The following is a 22,763-nucleotide window of genomic DNA, read 5'->3' on the forward strand; positions in this document are numbered from 1 at the left end:
TTTGTTCCTGTCTCACTGTTCATTCATTCTCAAGTGAAATGCCTGACATTACCTCTAATGTCAAAGTACAAAGTATACTTGTGCATAAATTGGGTTCAATAATGTTAAAATCAAAGCCACAGAAATTCCAAAAAGGGGGGTTGATTGGTGATGGCTCTGCAAAACCAAAACAAACCCAAGAACCCACCTTACCTGTTCAGTGTTTGTAACACTGCGAGATGTTAAACACAAAACACAAACCCTGCAACTCTGAGGTGACCGACTAAATAAGAGGTACTGAGGTAGGAACATTAATGAGAAAAAAAAAAGCCAAGTAAGGCATTATTAATAAATGAAGTCTATTTATTATTTCAAGTGTTAATGGTAAAAAAAAGTCAGCACAGCTGTTGCATTTAAAAAAGTGAAACTACATTAAGTACTATGCTTCTAGTTCAGTAAACAGATGAACCCGATGTCCTTTAATGACATAATAGTTGAGCATTATACAGTACATCTTATGAAGACCCGTAAATTAAAGAACTACTTTTTAAATTTAGTGATTATAAAATTTCCGCATTCACAGCTTTAGCTTCTTTTTTCTTCCACGACCATCAGGAGTGCCGTCCATTTTGCGCTTCTGTGCCTGGAAGGGAAGTTTTTCAAGTAAGTTAATGTGACAGAAAAAGATCCATCAGCACCGATTTTGAGCCAAAACAGATGGAGGTGGTTTAACCCGGGCAGCTTTAAAAATGTGATAAACCACAAATGTAATGTGGCAGATATACACATCCCACTCTGGATAGCAGCTGTCTTATATTCTAACAATTCTAGAAGGGCAGAATTTCATAGAGGGAAGAAATGTTTAGAAACAAGTAAGGATGTTATAAAGCTTCCTTACTTATAGAATAATAGTTCTAGACACCACTTCTATGGACCATTTTAAGCAACAATTTTAACAACAAAATCTAGGCAAGAAAACAGGTGATTATTTCCTTTACAAAAAAAGACCTGTGTTTAGCAGTACTTTGGAGTACTAACACACACTTGTTTTCCCAAATCTAGATCTTGGAGCCCATTTCACAACCAACCCTCTACTCATATGGTCTATCAACTCAGTCATCAAAAAACAAGGCAAGCTTAGCTGTTCTAGGTCCAGTTTAGAACCTGTACTTTATTTCCCATCCACTAAGGGTAATAGCTGAGTAACCGTGTGAACTTTAAGCAGCTTGTAGCACTGCCCTATAAGGCTTTTTGTTGGATGCTATTTTAAAGGTATTTTAGGTATCACTTAGCCTATGCAATTAGAAAAACTAACCGTCTTCAAATAAGTGGTTTACAAAAAAAAAAAAGTACAACCAAAAGCAAACCAGCGCCTTATTAAATCTTACCGAAGATGGTTTTGGTCCACGTTTCTTCTTTTCTGCCTTTTCCTTTTCTTCCAGTTCCATGTTCTCTCTTTCAATCAGGGTGATTAAAGTATTGCATCTCCTTTGTAGCTCCTAAATCATGCAACACAGTCACTCAGTACTTTAGACAGCCACTCAGTGTAAACAGCATCATGTCAGAACACTAGAAATACCTGTAAGTTGTATGTTTTTTGTATTTCATGCAAAACCTTGGAAGTAGAAAAAGGAATTAAACAAACACTTTATGATAGTCATTATCTGGCTTCACAGGAATGGGTTTCAGCACCAATGTTGGCTTTTAAATCAAATATGTTTTAATTCAAATTCACGTTTATTGTGAAACACAGCAGTGACTTGAAATATGAATTTCATCTCCCATGAGAGTTTTAAGATTACTGCATTTACCATCTTAAAACTGTTGAAAAGTCTATAAAAATTTAATATACTGTACATATGCACACACCTGCTATATAACTGCGGTGTGTTGGTGCGGGTGTTCGCAGGGAAGGAGCACACAAGATTAATACGTACCATTGCAGTTCTAGACTTGAGAAACCAGTCAAATCTGAACTGGGGGGAGTTTCGGATACACTGCCTTAACTCATCGTAGACATTTTCTTTATCAAATCCTAGCTTGTGAAGCATACAGATTAAAAAGCGATCTTCCTCTTCAGTGTAATTCTTCCCTTTGTTAGTACCATACGATATTCTTAGCTGGTGAAAAGGGGCTTTGTATCTGCCAATCTAAGCAAAACAAATAAAATATACACACTAAGAAATTGTGTAGAATTAGCATAGAACTGTTTTCTATAAAAGCAAAATAATCATGACAGGCAGTGATTTGTGGAAACAAACTCTATAGCCTGTTAGGATATAAAGCAGGTATGTTTAATAAAGAGATGTGCACACAGCTCTGGCACAAAGAGTTGACACTCCAAACTTGCGCCCTGTAAGGAAAAAAGCGTGTTACAGATATAGGTCAAACTAATACATAACCAATTGTCTCCTCCCCAGTTTGGTTACATGTTCATTACATTCCCTGTGACCCCATTCCCTGTGACCCCATTCCCTTTGCCGCTGTTTTGGGGTGAAATTCTTCTGTTTTCTTTTGATGTTGTCAGTTGTTCTTGCCATTATCGCTCTCATACATTGGCGTCAGATTGCCCGGGGGTATCTAATCCCTGTTCTTCTCAGATGTCTAAGGGCATCTATGTTCCCTCCTATCTTTATTGCCTTCTTCCCTGGTTTTCTTTAGACTACGTGTCTGTAATTCTCCCTTCCTCTGCCCTTTTAATGTAAACTATCTGCAGTTACCCTTTGTCTTGGTTTCTGTGAAGTCCCCCTTTCCCCTTCTATAGCAGTGTTACCTTTTCCTTTATTCTAGGGTTTTTCTCACTCTTCAGCAGATGAACAATACCATGTTAGAAAACTAGATTTCTAACATCACCACACTGTAGGTTTTCTGGACATTGAACTTATTAATATTATCTAAACAAGCAGGTTAAGAAAAGTTTGTTTGATTAACTGCACGTTGCAGACCAAACGCTACATGTGAAAACTGCCAAAATCTGCCAGTCTGGCTGTGATTCTTTTTCATCAGGATGGTCAAAATCACAGGAAAAGTAAGGTATGTGGCTCAGCTGAACCTAAGGTTATCATCACAGCTAACAGCCAATATAGGAATTTTTAAGCCACCTAAAGCATTTAAATTCAAAAGTAGAAACTGCAAAGGAACTGCGCTTCTACAGAAAAGGAAAAGGTAGCAACCACTGAGGAATACGTGAAAGACGGCGATATGGTGCCCAACAGTGTCATCTTCAAGTCTTAGTAACATGGGCTGGGTAGAAATACAGCACAGCAGCTCGCCTTATTGGCACATGGAAATAAGGACAGCAAGAAATACAGCACAGATACCTTTGTGTCAAGTGCTTTTTTTATGCTGATTCGTCTCTGAATTCTGGCTTCTCCTCTTTCTATCTGAGCCATGATCTTCTCTATGTCTTGGAGTTCGTTGCACCTTTCCCAGAACACAGCTAAGAGAAGAAAAACTGGTTAAATCCTTTTCATGGCGTTATGTGTTAGCCTTAACAGAGAGTAGATGTTATTTCATTTTACCAGAGCTCATTGCTGTTAAAAAAGGTTGCGCCTTTACCTGATAAGCTAACTTCAGTGCCTGAAATTGTGTTGCCGTATTGCAAATACTATGTTGAAGACGGTAGATTTAGGAGTCTCCATTTTAAAGGAGGTGTGACTTTGGCCAAAAGTCTAATCTTGTTAGCTAATCCTCTCAAAGCAAGAAGAAAAAGTCTTAAAAGTCTTAAAATTGGAAGTGACAAAATAGCAGTACAGCTTTAAAGAAGGAAATGGAGAGACAGTGTAAGTAAGTAGCCAAAGACAGGAACAAGTGTCTAAAAGTCAAGTAGCTGTTTAAAAAAAAGAATGTCACATCCATAAATCAGCAGCTGTATACCAGTAGTTGCTGAACCTTGCAGCTGCACTCTACAGAAGGCACTTCTCTGACAGGCCAGGGCTAAGGGGCCAACTGGTCCTCAGTCACAAAACCAGTGGTTGTTATTCAGTCACAGAATATTTACATTCTCTCATGCTTTAACAATGGGATGTTCATAATAAAGGTATTATGATTTGAGACTGCTATTGTTTGGTGAAAACAAATCTCTCCACCACAACACTTTTTGCTTAGCAATGCCTTCTGCAAAACATAGTAAGAATTGCAACCAGCACTATATCCAATTAGAATACATTAAAGGATGTCAGTAACTGCTTGTGTGCACATCTCAATACAGCTTTAACTGTAGGGGGCTAAACCTACTGAAATTAGCAGTAGAGCCCAACTCCAGCAGTACAATCCAGCGAGAGACTTAAAAGAGCCCCAGAAGTAAGATGGTCAGAACGTTCACAGGCATTTCAAACTAGGAAAGCAGCATTAGATACAGAATTGACTGCACTTGAAAAATAAGTTACCTGAATACTCAATGACTTCCTCCGGGGTTTTCCCTTCTACTTCTCGTGCTATATTTTCAATATCATCACGGCCCCACTTCTCATTAGCTTTGATGAACTGGTTAAAATCTCTCTTATTCCAGTTGGTAAATCCCTTTGCAGCAATTAAAAGCAAACATTGCAAAGTTCAGGATTTGTCCGTCTCCACATTTGTTTTAACAGAATTTTTTTTAAACGTTCATATAAAGCAGTAAAACAAATCAAGCTTTAGATGACGTCAGTATCATTAAAGAAACAGCCATACCTGGGTTAGAAGCTTCTCTTTTTCTTCTAGTTCTTCGTCATTAAGAGGTTCAGCCTCATCAATCTTAAGCTGCTCTTCCTTTTGCGCTTGGGCTGCATTTGGAAGATCAGGATTACGAGGTACCTGAAAGGTTTTACATTTAGTAAAATCTGATGACTTTCCACAGACACCAGCAGCCTCTCCGTTAATACAGCCTAATCATCTGTTCAGCTTAATGTGAAAGGCAGGACAAGTATGTACAACCTTACTAATGTATTGATGCAAGGAGTGAATGTTATTACCTTGTACCCAATTGTTTTCCTGTAGTAGAGAATCTCTTTTTCCAGTAGTTCAAAGAGCCGTGGAGGAAAGAACTGAAAGTCCTGTACATTTGGCTGTTTTGGAGGCCGTGGTGCCTGAAATACATAAAATGACTCTGTTTGTCTCCTTGTTCACAGCCAGAATTTGAGCTTAGTTTGTGAGCAAAAAAAACCCTTTATTTTTACCAAAACATTGTCTTTACTTAAACAAAGGTCACATTAAAACACCATGCAAGTGTCCACTACAACATGAGGACTTCTGCAAGTAAAAAAGGTGAGCAAGAGCAGACAGGAGAAGAGATTGGTGGAAAAAGTCTCACTTGTGCACCAAATAAGCATACAGTCCATAGGTAAAGTAAAACGACCGCCACTTAAAAAGCAAAGTCAAATCTTCACCCTCCTGAACTCTTACAGGTTTCATCACTCTCTTGCTCTTTCCCCATATAAGGTTTTCAAATCCTTTGGGTTTTTCTAAAATTTAACCCTCTAAGTGTCCGTCCCCCCCCAATTTATGAAAGCAAATAGAGTGATATTAATAAATTAAGGTCAATTTCTTGCTTTCAGCTTTAACTTCCCACATCTATCTGAACAATTTATTTCTAATATTAATCAACTCACCTTGGGAGCTTTTGGCTCACTGACTCGCAGAGCCTCTCTAAAGTAAGCGTCCACAGCATAATTAGCTTTCCTTTCTCGTTTAGGGGGCTCAATCCACTCTGTAAATGCCATCTGTAAAATAATAATAATAGTAAAAAATAAATATAATCCTACTACCCCCAAGAATTATCAAGACTAAGTCATGTATAATATTCAGACCAGATATTTATTTTATATAAAATGAAGTGCGCATCTATTTTATTAAATAATTTAAATTCTAAGTTGTTTATGTAGTTCTCTTGTATTTTAGCCAACACATCTGTGGCACAATCTTGCAGATCACTGCTTTCCTCCGAAAGAAACATGGAGGTTACCTTCTGTTTTTCTCTGTAGTCCTCCCCTTCAAAATTATATACGCTGGATTCTGTATCCATTGTGAAATTCCTGAGCGAGCTTTCACCCATCTTGGAAAGTTTTTCATTCATTTCTGCAGTCTGGGGGCAGGAGAGAGAGAAAAGAACATTAACAATTTAGAAAGGTGCTTTCAAAAAGTTACAAAAACTCAGTTGCAACAGTAGGAAAAAAAATGACCAATATAAAACTTCTAAGAACAACCATATTTTTCTCCAGCTTATAACTAAGCTGTCATCCAGCAATATATGCCTAACATCTCATTTAAGTCTACAGGGAAGTGCCTTTCTTTGCTTTTAATACTTTATTTATCTCACCTTTTTTGCACCTCTTTCCAAAATGTGATCTATATCTTCATCTGTAATCTCACTCTCCTTGGAGGCAAACACGTGTGTCGCTCCATGTCTAATCATTTGCAGCATTTCATCCTTCCCAAGTTTATTCAAATTTTGATCCACCAGTCTTCCTAAGAGAAAAGCATTGGAAGGTAGCAACATAAGGAGGAACAATAGAAGACTCCCCCCTCCTCTTAGCCTTAACTTGAAAATGCATCTCATGCAGGGAAATTCCACGTGGGAAAAATAAATAAATAAATAGCCAGCAAAATCTAGCCAGGAATGACATACATTTTGTTTCACAGTACATTAGTTGCATTTGAACCATTTTGGCTGTTCTGGTGCATGGGTTGTTTTTTTTGTTTGGCTGGTGGTGTTTTGTCTTTTTTTACAATTTCAAGACAAAACCTCGTTGAATAATCTTTCCATTATATGCTATGTATGAGGTTATATCCTCACCACTTCTCCCTGTGTATTAAATAAAACCAAGGCATTACTTCTTCCATTTCAAGACTGATTTTCTTAAACTAAATAATTTTTAAAAAATGACATCTGTCTATATCCACTTTATTTCTGGGCAAGTAATCAAAAAGTTAATGAGGAGAAGCCTACCCCTGTTGTAAGTTTTCAAATGGATCAGGTCTTTGCACTCCATCTTCAGAGTACAGCTGAGGCAAAAGCAACATTCCCATTAACATTCACTTGATTTCACTTTTTTAATTGTTGAAAAATAAACAAAACAAAACAAAAAACTCATCCTGTGTACAAACTTAACTAATTGCCTCCATATACTTGCCTTGCTGAATGACTATAGAATCAAGACGGAGTTTCATCTCTGCACGTTCCACTATCCTTTCTTCCACTGTATTGTCTGTGATAAATCTGAACACTCTTACAGTCTTTGTTTGACCAATTCTGTGAGCTCGGTCCTAGGCAAAATAACATAACAAAAATATAATGCTTGCTTTTTAACTCAAATATATAATTATCATCCATTTTCGTTAGTATCAATATACTAGTTTGTAACAGAATAGTGTAGGCTAGTTGCATCTTTATAGAAATCCCAGTAGCATGAGTACCCAAGGATAGCATGTGTTGTGGTTCTGTGATTTTTGGTGTCGTATTCCACATCAGAACATCACACAGAACAGTGGCAGTTAAAGAGTTTGTGTTCTGGGACTCCAGAGCAGAGCCCAGCCACTCTGCCTCTGTCCGTCTCAGCTTACTGCGGAGAAAAGCAAAGCATGTGCTTCCCTCACACTGTCCTGGTTCAACTCTTACTTTGGGTACTCCTGTCTCTCTCATTTGGTTGGACAACCCGCTCTTTGCATTCCAAGTTGGTGTTGTTTTTTTTGTTTCTTTCTTTTTTAAAGTAATCCCAACAATAATGATGCCTGTAAACACAATTTTCCTCAAAATAGCCCCAGGTTCTTTTGGTTAAATAACAAAGGGGAAGACTGGATGTTTCTGGCATTAAGCAACCTCCTGTAAAAGCAGCAATTGTCTCTGTACTGACCAAGAGCTACCTTTCTAAAAACCATTCAGTCGTTCTATGAATATTTGAATAAAAATATACAATGCAACCTCACCTGACTGGCAAATCATTAACCACTACAAGAATTAGTATTCCAAACATACACCTTTAGTGGTAATTTGAACTACATCACTTTGGCTTCCAGGCACTGTTTTCATCATTCTTTTAAACTATTTTTGCTAGAATACTTGAGAACATACAATCGTCACTGAAAGAGCTCATTTGCCAATTAACACTTGTAGGTTTGAAATACCAACTTTACTTTCTTATGCCATCATGAGCATTCTTTGTCAATGTCTGCAGATGCATACAAGTTTACTACAAAGAAAATTACAGCAAATTAAAGTTGGTTACCAACAGGAACTTGCACGTTTATTAGCACACAGAAGCAATTTTTGAAAACTCTAATTCAGTTTTTATTCACCTCTTTTCCAAGGTTTCAGTGGAGACTGTGAAAGTACATTGAACTTGACACCCCAGAGAAGGAAGGTTTACAGTTGTGGAATTAAGACATGCCATTAGTTTAGTTTTTAATGAAAGCAGTCCTCTTTTACTTTACTTTTAAACACTACTAGGAGTATCATGGCCTTTCCCCCCACTTGAATCACTGCATAGCCCAAACATGACTAAGCTGCACTGGAACTGAAAACTAAGTCTTCAAAATACTACTTCTATGCTACAGCAGGAGAAAGATCATTTCAACCTTAAAAATGCCACCATTGTATAACACACACATTTATAGGAAAGTTACATGAGGAAAAAAGAACATTTCCATCTGGGTTCTTACCATAGCCTGAAGATCTACTTGTGGATTCCAGTCTGAATCATATAGAATTACAACATCAGCAGTAGCCAAATTGATTCCAAGACCTCCTGCCCGTGTACTCAACATGAAGACAAATTTTGAGCTACCAGGTTCATTATATGCATTAATAGAAGCCTAAATAAAGAGAACATTATCATCAGTTGAAGTAAATGTTTTACAAATGCAGTTTTTGTGTAAGAGAAATACTGATATACCTGTCTTTCGTCGTGAGGCGTTTGTCCGTCCAGTCTACAGTATTCATAATTTCGCCACATACAATAATCTTCCAAGATATCCAGAACTCTGGTCATCTGGCTGAAGATTAAGACTCGTGAACCTGTTTGGGGTAAAAAGTCTTTATGTTTTCTCCAAAGCTTAAGCTTCATCAAACACACTCCAAGCTGCCAGATTAGAAAGGGAAGGAGGGCAGTTGCATGTACTATGAACAACAGTAGTTATAAACAAAAGTCTGATTTAAAAAGTTTTCAGTACTATACATACACATAAAATCGAATATGTTGAAAAGATGCTATTTTTACTGAGCAGCTATTAGAATGTGAAAGAATTAGCAATCCAGTGTGACTTCAAACCCTTCTGTGTATTACAGAATGCAGAGCTGCAGAAGTTGCTATCAAGTACTGCAAAGAATTTCCAGTGCTTTATACACAGACAATTCAGTATTCTTTAAATACAGTGCATATTTACTGTTCAAATGATGTCTAACTGGGATGACAGTGACACAGCTATGGTGGTCTGCTCTTCTACCTGAATATTAGTTGGATACCAAGCACAAATGACTTTTATGCTATCTAAGGCTGAGGTTTGGATTTTCTATTTTTCAGCAATGTTTCCCCAGTCACAAGCTTTCCTCTGCTTCTGTGGTGACTTAGCAGTAATGTACTCCATAGCTTTGTTCCTAGTAAAGTTAAAGAAAAATTAAAATAAAATAAAAATACAAAATAACTGTTCCCCTGTGTTTGTCTTGAGGAATCCATTGAAAAAACTCACATGTTGTACAAAGTCATATCCTGAAAGAACAACATTGCACACAGAATACGACTTTAACTCAACATGAAGGCTTGGAATATGAAATGGTACATAATGACAAACCAAAGCAGTGGCTAATATACCACATCTTTATGTTACACATAGACAACATTGTTGAGAAACCAAACCTAAAGCCCAGACCAACTGATACTTCTGTGGCCTCAGATTCCCTGGAAAACAAACTTACACACATCAAAACCTCCTTCAGAGCCACAAAAAGCTGTAATGGACTATTGACTCAGTTATTTATGAAGACACTATCAATTATTTAAGATACAGTGCTCAAGAAGCTGGTGTAATGCTTAGAAATCAACCACGATCCTTCATAACATGCTGCTTTTTGTTCAGGAGACATGAAGACTCTGATTTTCATTTTTATACCTGAACTGAACAATACCTAAAAAGCAACAAAGAGATGCATACCTTGCTCTTTCAGCTTCGGTAGTAACTTGTCCAGTACTACCATCTTGCCACTGTTGGTGACTAAATGCATATCTGTTGTGTAAGGTGGACCAGGTTCTGCTCCATCAAAGAGATAGGGATGGTTGCAACATTTTCGCAGTTGCATCAGGATATTCAGCAGTCTCATTTTGTCCAGCTTTCCAGCAGAATTCAAAATATCGATATCCTTCATTAAGATTCTTGTATACCTATATGAAAGAAAGAAAAACCCTTTTGTAACTATAAAGCAAAGTTGTCCTTTGTTTAAATAACATGGTATATTCAAAAGCTCACCCCCTTTGACTTAATTGGGTAGCTCACTCTTATCTGCACATTTTTGTCTGCATAGAAGTGTCATAAGAAGACAAAGAAGAATCTAGTATAGTGGAAGGAATTGAGTTCCACACAATAACTGAGTCACAAGCAGCACATTCCTTCAGAGCCTTAACCACAGCACACTCAAGTATGTGAATTACCATTCTCGTTGCATTTTGCTGAGACCCACGTAAATTTTAACTTCCTTCTTTGGAGGTAAACTTTTCTCTACATCAGCCTTAATGCGACGTAAAAGGAATGGTCGTAAAACCTGAAAAAGAATGCATCATTAACTAGTTTGGAAACTGAACATTGAACCAGACAGTAACAGCACTGCAGATATTCTCTCCTCTATGTACCCAAACGCCAGTGCCATTACCTGATTATCTGAAAAAGCTCTCAATACAGGCAGGCTGTTATACATGGGAACATACATCAGTTTTCTTCAGAAGACTCCAAATCTTCTAGGTCATGTCTTTCAGGACAAGAATTCTGAAGTTTTCCCAATCTTTTAGTAGAACATTTCTGACCATTTAGGTAATTTTGTTTTAAACCTGACCTAACTGAAATCTTTGCAGTGCCTCGAAAGCTAACATTTTAAATGCAAGTATCTTCAGAACCTTGAGAGCCAGAAGAATATACTCTCCTCTCTCCCACAGAAAAACTATTTTCTTTTCAAGAAACTGAAAACATTTTTCTGAAAACGTGACACAGTTTCTGGAATAAGCTCTTATAACCTTAATAATCTCATCACAAGAAGCATTAGAAGAATTACAACCTAGCTTAGGTAAAAAGCATGAAGACTTACCATATGGAGACGTTCCACCAACTTTTGATCCCCTAGACAGTTGTTCGTATCAAACCATGAATCAAAGTCCTGTAACAACAAAACAACTGACATGTAAGAGCTGTTCTTGGAAGGTGCACTATCATTACAATGGGGAACAGATAAGACTCAAGTCATTCCGTTAATCAGAAAATAAATAATCACAAAACCCCTTTTGGTGTTAAAAATAAATAAATTAATTAATAATAAATAAATAAATAAATAAATAAATATATAATTGAAGGACAATTCTAATGTAACAAGTCATGAGGCTTACACTTCTGTACTTGTTACAAAGAAGTAATTAAACAGCACTGTGATGCAGTTCTCTTGCTCTTACTTAGTGTAGTCTACTGTGGAGTACATAGCATCTCCCAACTCACAGGAAACAAATAATACAGCAACTTCCAGTTAAATGTAATAACTAAGCTGCTCTACCAATATTTAATCCTACTGTGAAACACAGTAAAGATCATCTTCACACTGTAATTTGAGGCACCTCATATCTGCAGTGCTCACAGTAGCCCTTAGAAACAGAAAAGCTGTAAAAATTAGCTTACCTACTATTCTTACAAGATACAATATTGGGAGCACTTACTGACTGCCAATCTATCACCAGAAGTAACTGATGATACAAAGTACATACACACATACATTGAGATCTGTTTTCAAATCTGGAAATTAATTTCCAGTCCCTTAATTTATCTAACGTCAATTAAGACTTACCTCAGACGAATTAAAGACATCTGGCAAAAGGAAGTTAAGAAGTGCCCAGAGTTCATGTAAGTTGTTCTGAAGTGGAGTTCCAGTTAGAAGCAGCCGGTTTGTGGTCTTGAATTCTCTCACAATTTCTGATAACTGAAGAAGATTGAGACATCAGTGAGTACAAATACAATACTAGTATTGCCATCACCTAGCAACACAGAAAAAAGAATCTGTCAGTAAATAATACATTACCTTTGATTTTTCGTTTTTAATCCTGTGGGCTTCGTCTATGACTAGATATCTCCAGTTAAACTTCTTGAATACTGATTTTTCTTTGATAAGCATTTCATACGATGTTACACAAACATCCCATTCTCCTGGCAACAGCACATCTCTGACAAAGGCAGCCTAGACAGCAAGGTGACAGTTCTTTAGTGAGGCTTCGTCAAAATTAAAGAGAACAGTAATGCTGCTAAAATTAAATACAAAACAAACAAATAAAACCATTGCTGCTAAATTTGCAAACACAATAGAGTCAATTTAACATAAACCACTATAAGGATAGACAGCTGTTAAGAGGTTAACTCACTCAAGTGAGAAATGCAGCAAAGAACGAACTTTGGGATTCTAACAAGGCACACAGCAAAAATCACAGGGTACCACATCTGGATCAGTGACTTCCTAAACTATTTAAAAGTTTCAGTATTTTTGTAATTTCCAACCCAACAAACACCGACCTAAGTACCCTTACAATAATAATTAAAACATTCTGCTTCCAAAAGCGTAAGTTAAATGCAAACAGCAATTATTCCTTCCATAAATGAACAGCTGACAAATCTACCATGTGCTATCACAGTCCATGTTCTTCAAAACACAAATTTTCTTTGCTGAAGAACTAGCAAAGAACTGATGATACTGAAGTAACAAAAACCAAATGACTGAAATAGTGAGGCCATAAGTAGCTGATCAGTATCTCCTCTTATAACTGACAAAATTCAAGCCAAATAGGATTTGTTAGTAGCCCAACCAACCCCCCTTGTCCCATCCCAATATTAAGCTAACAAACATTTTCAGAAACTGTTCCTTGATGAGAACCCACAATCCTCCTAAAAAGCACTTACACTCAATATGATAAACTGTATGGAGCAGAACACAAATGACTTATATCCAGATGTACATATTCACACAAATGAAAGCACTGTAGATGAATCATTTCACTTTTTTATTTTACAATTATTTCTGTTGCTCTATCATGGAAAGAAATGCAGGGTGACAAAGCCACAGCTGCAAAACACACATGTGAATTCTGAGCTAGTTATATTTATATCTTAAAACTATTCAACACCTAGAAATCCAATTTCCTTCCCTGTGAAAGAATGATAAGAGCAGCATGATCACATGCTGGATTTACTGCGCATGAAAACAGGAACAATAACAACATCCAAACTTACTCGCTGGTCTTTGTCACCTATCAAACACACTGCTCGAAGCGTAGGTACCCATCTCTTGAATTCATTCATCCAGTTATGTAGGGTGGACTTGGGAACTAACACCATGTGAGGACCAGGAATATTTCTGTAGTGTTTCATATATCCAAGGAGAGAGATTGTCTGCAGTGTCTTCCCAAGACCCTTTAAAAGATATTAACATGTCAGCTCTGAGCACACTATACAAAATGCAGCTTAGTTAGTGGGAGCTTTTGTATCTTCCCACAACTTTAAAACAGAAAAAGTACTAAAGCTGCATTTTCAAATGTGGAATTCTGAAGTTAGAACTTTGTCTTTTCCTTCAAGTAAGGCAAATTCTTAAGTTAAGAAAACAATAAATTAAGCAATTTATTTTTGTAGATTAGGTGTACTCATTTTATTTATTTAGAGGTCAATATTACAAAGTGACACAAGTATTCACTTGAAATTAAATATTCAAGTTAAGACTTTGGTAAGCCAAACGTATCAAAAGGGAAAACAGATACTGAGCAGCTTCAGAATTTCTTTCTTAGGCACTGTTGACTATTGGACAGAATTACCTTGTATCTTTACCGTGTCGCTTTAATTAAAACAAAACTGAAAATACTCAAAACCCAGATCATCCATATTATCTGAATAATTCAAAAGATTGCAAGACAGATACGTGGAACTTAAGAAACAATAAAACAAAATCAAACATTAATGTAAGTTACTTTTGCTTCCAAAATTCAAGTCTGCCTTCAAAATGACCACATTCCACCTAGTGCAAGACATGGGGAAGTGTTTACAAGCATCGTGAAAGGTATTTACACATTCAGAAGAACCCAGTACAGATGAATTAAAAATATTTAATAGCAAGCATTTGAACCCACTCCAAAATGGACTTTGGAGTAGCTCAAATCCAAGGACTTTAAAAGTTTCCCACTCTTCTTTGTTAATGCAAACTCAGTCCAATCAGAACTAAACTTAGCAAAGAAAGTCCTCTATTCAAAAGCAGGTGTGCTGAAGAAAACACTTGCTCTATTTCAAAATTAAATGTCATGAAATAATAACTTCAAGTTATTTCCTCTAATTTACCTTGAAGAAATTTTACTATACAGAAGAGCAACTATCAGTAAGTTGTGAGAAATGCATCATACCAAAATATAATTCCGTGGGTTTTATGAAAATCAGATACAGTTAAAATCACTTCAATGACAAAAGATCACTTCAAGGACAAAAGTCTGTCTGCCTCTCAAACCACTAGAATTTATTCTCCCTTCCTTTGTCATCCTTCAGGGAAAAAAGAACAAAAGTGAACAAAGATGCTACGGCCAGCACTGACTGAGTTGTCCACGGATGTGGTGTAAAAACAGCTCCCTGACTACATCTATCCTGGAAAGTTTCCCACTGGTGCAGCTCTTCCTGTTGAGCACATCAATCCACAAAGGACTTGTATCGTGCTATCTGTGCTTCGCTCCCTAGGAACAGGAAGTGTGCTTGCATTTCTTGCTCTTTTCATACATGAAGCTCTTTTTACAAGGGCAGCCTCATAATACCACAAGAAAATAGCCATGATGTAGAGAAAATAAAAAGAACACATCATGGCATAGAATGCCTCACCCTGATTTCACTTTTCTAAACTTTTAACAGGTTCCTCCTTTGTATGTCTGTTTCTAAAAGTGTCTGCGTTTATTTGAATTAACATACCTGTGAAACTGTTTTAATATCAGCGATCTAAAGCATAATAGAAAAACAAAATTGGGAAGAAAATATTGTATTTTAAAAATAGAATTTGAAAAACATCCACGGCTGTACTAAAATTTCATTGCGTTACAGGTGTCAATAAGTCCCCCAGTAGAAATACAGGTTACATACATACCATTTCATCTGCTAGGATACCATTGATGCCATTTTCATATAAAGAAATGAGCCAGTTCAATCCTCGGACCTGATAATCACGCAGCTTTCCCCATTTAACATCTAAAAGATGTGAAAGAATAGACAAAGACTGAGGATGATGATGTGTTGGAAGAGGATGCCCAGAGAGACTGCAGATGCCCCATTCCTGAAGGCATTCAAGGCAAGACTAGGTATGGCTCTGCACAGCCTGATCTAGCCATGGGCAGGGTTGCCCACCACAAGGGGGTAGTAACTAGATGATCTTTAAGGCCCTTTTCAACCCATGCTATTCTGTGATTTGGGAAGACTTGTCCAAGAATTTCACCTTTCCTTGCATGCCAACTGACACTGATCGTCTAATCTACAGAACTAAATCAAGTAGTTAATATCATGCAGTAGATACCAAGGATAAAGCAGACTGGAGACAGTGAAAGGTTAATTTTATTTCTGATTTCTGCAATGATGCAAATTACAGACATTCTAATCCTATAAACCCCCCAAATCAGAATACTTCTGTAGCAGAAATGCTGTCACAGCTTGAAGCAGTGACTGAGCGCATGGTGGGAAGGCAGAGCCAACCCAGGGGAGCTCAGGTGCATGCAACATACCTGAGCAACCAGAAGGGGTGGAGCCAAGATCCACCCTTTCCCAGACCTCATTTAAGGGCTGACAGTGGAGGGGAGGAAATCTCTCTGCAGATTCCTATGTGCCTGAGGCCTTCTTTCCCTTATTTCTGTGCCCACGGCTGTTGTGTTTGAGTAAATCCTTATTTGCTGCAGCCTGGGATCTTGCTGCTCTGCTGTCATTGCTGTGCTTTCCATCGCATTGCAACAGTACCACATTAAAATGGCAGAATATTAATTTCTCTGTCAAATACACTGGATGCCATTATGTACTTCAAGCTGAATCACAAGATGAGTTAGAACTGTGAATATTTTACAACCACCAACTTAAAGCTAGCTTTTTTCCCAGTAACTACAGTATAGAAATTGGATTTCTTAAGGACAAGACTGGAGAATATTTCTAGCCTGAACGTAAACACTTGCATGCCAGTGGTGCTGGATTCTTTTTCCCCTCATTTTCCTCCCTCCCTGTTGACTCTTTTTGAATTTTGACTTTCAAGCTTAACTTTTGAAGGGGAAAGCACTTTGGGTGAAGGAGGGGGAAAAAATAAAAGAGGAAACACACATGATGGAGACTCTTCAAACCGAGTGCAGACATTAGTTGTCTTGGAGCTTTCTGTTAACAGCTCTTCATCTTCTTCCTGTTCTGTTCTACGATGGCGATAGCTGAAAGTGCAAGAAAGAAGAGTTCTGCAGAACTATTCCAAAATTTAATGGGACTGCAATGCATGTGAACACCTAAAGAAGCTTCTTGCAAGAGAACTCTTAAGGTAGGCTGATGAATTGAAATAATTTAGTTCTTTAGATCAGGAGCTTCTTAATGATAAGATGCCTCACATTGTGAGTAAGGTCATATGTTAGGGCAAAGTGACTAGAAAGGGCTAAAACACAAAGTCACTGCACACCAGTACTGGTCTGGAACTACAAGGCAGGAAATGACACCTGTGATTCAAGGTTCTGCAACATCTGCCAGAAGCAGCAGTAGTGCAGACATACATGCTGCAATGAAGGCACTTCTGTAGATGTGATTTTCAAGGTGCCTTTAGGACATGCTGTGTTACCTGTGAACTTACAAGTTACAGCCAAGACTGCTTTACTCTTTTGCCCCAGCTTTCCTTGGTACTGGAATACTTTCAATTGTGATAGTACTTTGCCATCACCACAGATTCCTTGTAACCCCTAGAATTCTTTGACAATTTACAAGTGGGTAGTTTGGGGGGAAAAGCCACCACAATTGTACAGTGTAAAACACATCCAAACAGGACAAAAGCTGACAGAGTTAACTTACGCTTCTAAAGCACAATAAAATCCTTAATTACAGTACAAGCTGGTCTACATGTCATCACTCACTCGCCAACTGACAGCAAGTTCTGCTTCTCATCCTTCTTTATTCGTGGACGTCCTGGTTTCATTTTCAAAGGTGAAGTCGGAGTTTTCTGAGCAGCAGGCTGAATGAAGTGAGCAAACAGCTCAGTCTGCTTCAACAGATACTCAAATCTGTTTGCTCTGTCTGTTTGCTGTTGATAGGGGAAATTAAGCAGAAGTGTGAGACATTACAATATGCATTCATTTAAAAGCAAAAGACAACAAATGCTTTTTGAACAATAAAGATTCTTTAATCTTCAAATACATACCTATGATAACAAAAAAGAGATGATTAGTATCAGCAATGTAACTGTTGCTGACAGATTCTTTCACTAAGTCAGGGCCAACTGCCGCTACATGTTACGATCAAAGCTGTCAAACGAACCTGCACCAAGACTGAAATCTGACTGGTACTAAGAGCATGTGAGTGTCACCAAGCAAAGCAGTAGAGCCCCTTTAACAGCCTCCTCCCAGCAAAAATTATGGTCCTATTCCAAGAGATGTACTCCCATCCAACATGCACAGGATTCTTCACCGAACTCATTTGCCTCACCCACCTGGCAGCAACTATTCTCTTTTCTACCACATTAGCATCCTGGCTGCTTAGTGAGATAATCACCACCATGCAGTGTCAGATAAGTATTACAGTTGGCATGAAAAGGGGCTGGGGATAGCAGAAAAGCCCATGGCTAAAGCCAGTAAACCAATTTCAGCAACAAAGAGCTGTTACTGGTGGTGATGGTGTGTACTCACCATCTTTGCAGGACAAAAAAAGATTACAGGAGACAATACCTAAAAGGTTTAGGTCCTTTGAGACAGGTTCTTTTTAGAATCAACACATCTTCCAAGTATTCTGAGTTTACAGGAACTTGAGAATAGGCAATTGAGACAGAAGACAGCTCCAAGCTTAAAAGCAACCACTCAGACCTTTTGCCAGCTGCCACAACATAACCTGGTATTTAGCAACATACAGTTATAGGAAGTCACATTTCTTGGTAAGAAGGAACATGCTCCAGACTTTGGCAAGAACAATGCCAGCCCTCTGTATATTCAACTCTTGAAGCAGATCCTGTGCTACGTGAAAGACAGAAAGGTGGGATGAGAAGAGATGAGACAGTAAAATCCTTTCTGTGCTACAGAGGAGTTGGAGACACCCTAACCACAGTTACAGCCTGACTGACACAGCTGAATTCCACAGCCAATGAACAGTTTCTGTTTATTCCTCCAAGATCATTTCTGTTTATTACTGTTTCTAAACTAGCTGGGATCTTACTGTCTTATTTGTCTTATTGCCAACCCTTATTTGTTTCACTGGGAGCACAAAAGATAAGAAATACAAACTGCATTCTAGAAGCTTCCTCTTTCTAACATATTAGCAAGGAAATGGCCGTAATTTTTGGCAGAGCACAAATACACCACAACCATTTTCAAGGTGCTTCAGGGTGTTCCCTTAAGGGATAACAAATGTTGTCTGTACCTTTAAGGCAGGACACAGACAGTAGGTTGCACTACACAATCTTGAGCTATTCTTCTACCAACAGAGATAGAAACTTTTCCTGTTCTCTTTTGCAGTGCATCTTCTGACTGTTTTTACAGTAAAATACAATCTTCCATGACAGTATGCCTACTTAGAGCCTGGATGAGACAAACCCAAGTTTGCCTTCTTCTAGGAAGTAGCACAAAGAATTTAGCAGAAGACTGGGTTATTTTCAGTGCTAAGAAGAAACACAGGAAGTAGCAGATTACAAGAATCAGTTTCGCTTTGCTATGAAGAAATTCCACATGTAGTCACAGGCACTGGGATTAGAAGCAGGAAAACAGGAAGGAACAGAGAAAGAAAATGTGATGCAATGGTAAGGAGTGGAAGGTTGCATCTCCTACGGTTGGGATATCATGAAAGTATTGAAATAAAGGATGTTTTCTCCAATTTAATCTGAGACCTGGAACTACCTATTTTCAAGTTTAAGGAATCTAAACTGAAGCTTCATAAAGAACAGATTGGATTTCTGAAAAGCTAATAAAATCCCTTTCAGTCTAAACAACATGAAAGGGCTGAAGAGCTGGAGAAGGCGTACAGTCAGCGCCACTCACACTAAACAGCAAACATCTTCTCAGCCTCCTGTGAATTTTCAAAGGTAGCTTTTATTTACTTTGCTCATACACTGTACTGTTTGAAAGAAACTCCCTACTCTGAAGTGCCCCCGCCAGAGTACATTTCAAGTGAGAATGAACACAGTGACTCCTCAAAGCCTCCCTCCCTTTTTTAAAATTGCTTTTCCTCTCCTCACATTAAAATCAATGTACTTTTCCTACAGAGGACTCTACTGCAGTTCAAAAACAAATTTGGAATTATTTTCCTGTGCTAAACAGTGACACGTAAAAGATCCCAGACTTCAACTGATGCCATATACTGAAGAAACTGAAGTAGAAGCCATTTAGGAATCAACAGATCCTTCTGACTGAGAAAGTGAATGCTCAGCTCATTGCTCTCCTCCTTGCCTGCAACTCTCTATCCAACATCAAAAGCAACGTGACCAATTCCTTTTCATTATGCTTTTTAAATTTAAGACACTGGAATACTTCTCATTACATGATTCTTATAAGCCTTCTTATAAGTACTTCAAAGCTGCTCAGACAATGTTTCCAAGAACAGCAAAACATGTTTGCAGTTATTCCCACAGAACACCACAGGGAAACACCAAACAAAATGCTGTGGGGTTTTCTTGTTGGTTTTCTTGTGTGTGTGTGTGGGGAGGAGGAAGGGATTGTTTGCTTTAAATTACTTAGATATTTCTGAATGATGCAACAAAGTTTTACAAAGCCAGATTTCCAAAGAGCAGAACAAGAAGTTCATTCTAACAGGTGCTTAAGACAGGACAGCTGTATGCATTTCCCAGTGTTACATACCATTTTCTCTTCATATGTAGGATCTGCTTCAGGAATGTCTTTTGGTTTTCCTGGTGATGCATCGTTAAATGATTCCTAATATGAAAAAGAATTAAAAATAACTTATTTTTGGAATAAGAGAACATACCTATATAGAAAAGAATAAGCTCACTGCAAATTACCATCTATCCACATCAGATGGCACGTCCACCTTTCGCTGCTCTGATACAGTTAGCCTCCTATTACTGTAAAGTGACTGGAGCTGTATCAAAGATCCCTGCCACAGGGTGTCGGACAGCTAGCTCCCTCTGACCCAGTTCAGCTCTATCATAACTGCATCCCACCCAGGTGGATGAGGGACCAGCTGTGGTGCAGCAGCTCAGCAGGCCACCTTGGAGTGCTGAGCCAGCGCCTCTACAGCTGGCTCTGGAGAGTGCTGGGGAAGAACTAGCTCTGGTCCTGAAGGAAGAGTGCTTCCCTGATTATCCCTTTTTCCAGCCTATCCCACTTTCTCATCATACTGTATCAAAGGAATAAATCTAACCAAGAACCCGGGCTGCAGCTCTGTCATGAACACAGCGCAGGAATTAGAGAAAATGCATTTTTCCATTGTTTGGTTTGAAAAGTCAAACAACTGTTATCACTGACACCACCGCTGGTAACAGGAGAACATGCTGGCAGGAGGGGCAGTCCTCCCTTCAGCCCATCTGTGCCAAATCCTTCACCTACTGCCTTCAACTGCTCCTTCCTGACCAGCATGCTTTTGTCCTCATCTTGCCCGTTACCAAGTTAGTTCTTTCCCCATCATCTCCCACGTGTAATTATTTCACCTCCTGCTCCTAGAACCCAAACGACAGGGCAACCATTCTCTGCTAAACCACGCTAAAACAGCACATTACGCAGCAACTCCTGAAAGGCTCAGAAACAAGCACAGTGCCCTCAGAGCCACCGTTAACCATCTGCTCGGCTGAGCCAAGTGAGAGCTGAATGCAGCTCTTCCCAGCCAGCGGAGAACAAAGGCAGAAGTACAAAACACCACTAAACAAAGGGAGGCAAAACACGGGGTGTTTGTGGGCGGCTCCTCGCACAACTCCGCAGGTACAGCCCATGGAAATGGCACAATCCTAACACAGGTACCTCCTTCACCAGCCAAAATACAGAGAACGTAAAGTCACGGCTAAGGGTCTCCTAACCTTATACCGAATCTTTCTATCCTGCACCCGCCGGGTTTAGCTGACAGCCACCTCTGTTCTGCAGACAGGGCTGTCGGAACTTCCACACCAAATTCCTCTTTCTCCAGATATGCCTGCAGCGAGCAACACCGGGGCGCCGCAGCACATTGCCAGACTACAGCCTCAGCCGAAGGGCAGGAACCCGGAGTGCTTTTGAGGCGTTCGGGACTACCAAGAACCACCCAAACAGAAGCTTTGCGGCGCGCGGAGCTCTCCCTTCCCCACGAAAAAGGAACCGATCGGCGGCCCAGAACGAGCCCGCGCCTCGCAGCTCCCACGCGGCAGCCCCAGCCCGGAGGCGCCCCGTTCGCGCAGGTTGCAGCAGGACCCGTTTCCCACAGCGCCGCGGCTCCTCGCTCATCTGGCACACACGGCATTCACGAGGCGCTGGGATGGCGGAGGCCGGCCCGCGCGGCGTGACTCAGAGCTCCGCGCGGGGAGCAGGATCGACCGGTTTCCTCCTATCGGCACGGACACGGCGCCGCGATAAAAGCCGCATCTGCGGGACCCGGGAGGCGCCCGAAATAAGCACCTGCTGCCAAAACAGGAATAAACACCTCTCCGTACCCCGACCCCAAAAAAAGTTACAGACCGCTTTACAGCGACCAACTTTCAGCGCCGCGAACTCGCTGCCGCCGCCGAGGCGCCCGGTGCCGCCGCGGAGCGTTACTCGGAAGCAGCGCGCGGCGAACCCACGCGGGAGCTCTCCGGGCTCCGTCCGGGGCGCCTACAAACCGCGTCCACGGGGCAAGGTCCCCCCGCCCCGCCTCAGGCGCAGCCCCACCGAGCTCCTCCGCGGCGGACGACGGCGGAGCGCGGCGCGGCCGTCCCGTGGGCAGCAGGCCGCCCCCCGCAGGCGCCGCGACGCACGGCGCGGCCCCGCGCCCGCCCCTCCATTGTCTCCCGGGCCGCCCCGGCCGGCCCTCGTGGCGGGCACCTGCCGCCGGCAAGGCACGCGGGGCAGCCGGCGGAGCGCCCCTCACCTCCATCGCGGCGTCGGCTCCGGCAGGGCCGGCGGAAGCCGTCCCCGAGGCCTCTCCGCCGCCGGCCCCCGGCAACGCGGGCGGCTCGTCCGGCGGCGACGGTCCCTGCTGGCCGGCGGACATGATCCCTCCCCGCGGACGGCGCCCTGCCGGGACACGGGCCGGGCCCGCGCCCGGCTGGCTGCGCGCTCGCGGCGAGCGGCCCGGCGACGGGGGTCGGGCTGCCGCGAGAGGAGCCCGGTGCGCGGCCGGCGAAGGAGGCCCGTCGTCCCGCTGCCGCCCCGGCTTTCTCGGCGCGATCCCACCAACCAGGAACCGAGCCGGCAACCAGCTCTCGCGAGAGCCCGGCCTCGGCGTGCGGG

At 40.5% G+C, this 22,763-nt stretch overlaps 1 protein-coding gene across 2 annotated transcripts; it reads right to left on the reverse strand.

Moving 5' to 3' along the window:
- Positions 1-315: 315 nt before the first annotated feature.
- SMARCA5 (SNF2 related chromatin remodeling ATPase 5) lies at positions 316-22,763 on the reverse strand. 2 transcript variants are annotated; one of them, XM_072336044.1, is made up of 24 exons: positions 22,402-22,763; positions 20,208-20,282; positions 17,286-17,452; positions 16,501-16,601; positions 15,293-15,393; positions 13,417-13,596; positions 12,218-12,373; positions 11,987-12,118; positions 11,243-11,311; positions 10,596-10,705; positions 10,102-10,328; positions 8,847-8,968; positions 8,614-8,766; positions 7,089-7,221; positions 6,275-6,423; positions 5,921-6,040; positions 5,568-5,678; positions 4,932-5,045; positions 4,651-4,773; positions 4,368-4,500; positions 3,300-3,418; positions 1,917-2,129; positions 1,368-1,478; positions 316-622 (listed from the first exon to the last, which is right to left on the reverse strand). In XM_072336044.1, the coding sequence occupies exons 1-24, from the start codon at positions 22,522-22,524 to the stop codon at positions 557-559; spliced, it is 3,108 nt and encodes a 1,035-aa protein (XP_072192145.1). In that variant the 5' UTR covers positions 22,525-22,763; the 3' UTR covers positions 316-556. The 2 variants fall into 2 exon arrangements, with proteins under 2 accessions (XP_072192145.1, XP_072192146.1); XM_072336045.1 differs by lacking the exon at positions 22,402-22,763 and adding an exon at positions 21,380-21,516.

This window comes from Excalfactoria chinensis, chromosome 4 (genome assembly GCF_039878825.1).
Source record: "Excalfactoria chinensis isolate bCotChi1 chromosome 4, bCotChi1.hap2, whole genome shotgun sequence".
Lineage (NCBI taxonomy): Eukaryota > Metazoa > Chordata > Aves > Galliformes > Phasianidae > Excalfactoria > Excalfactoria chinensis.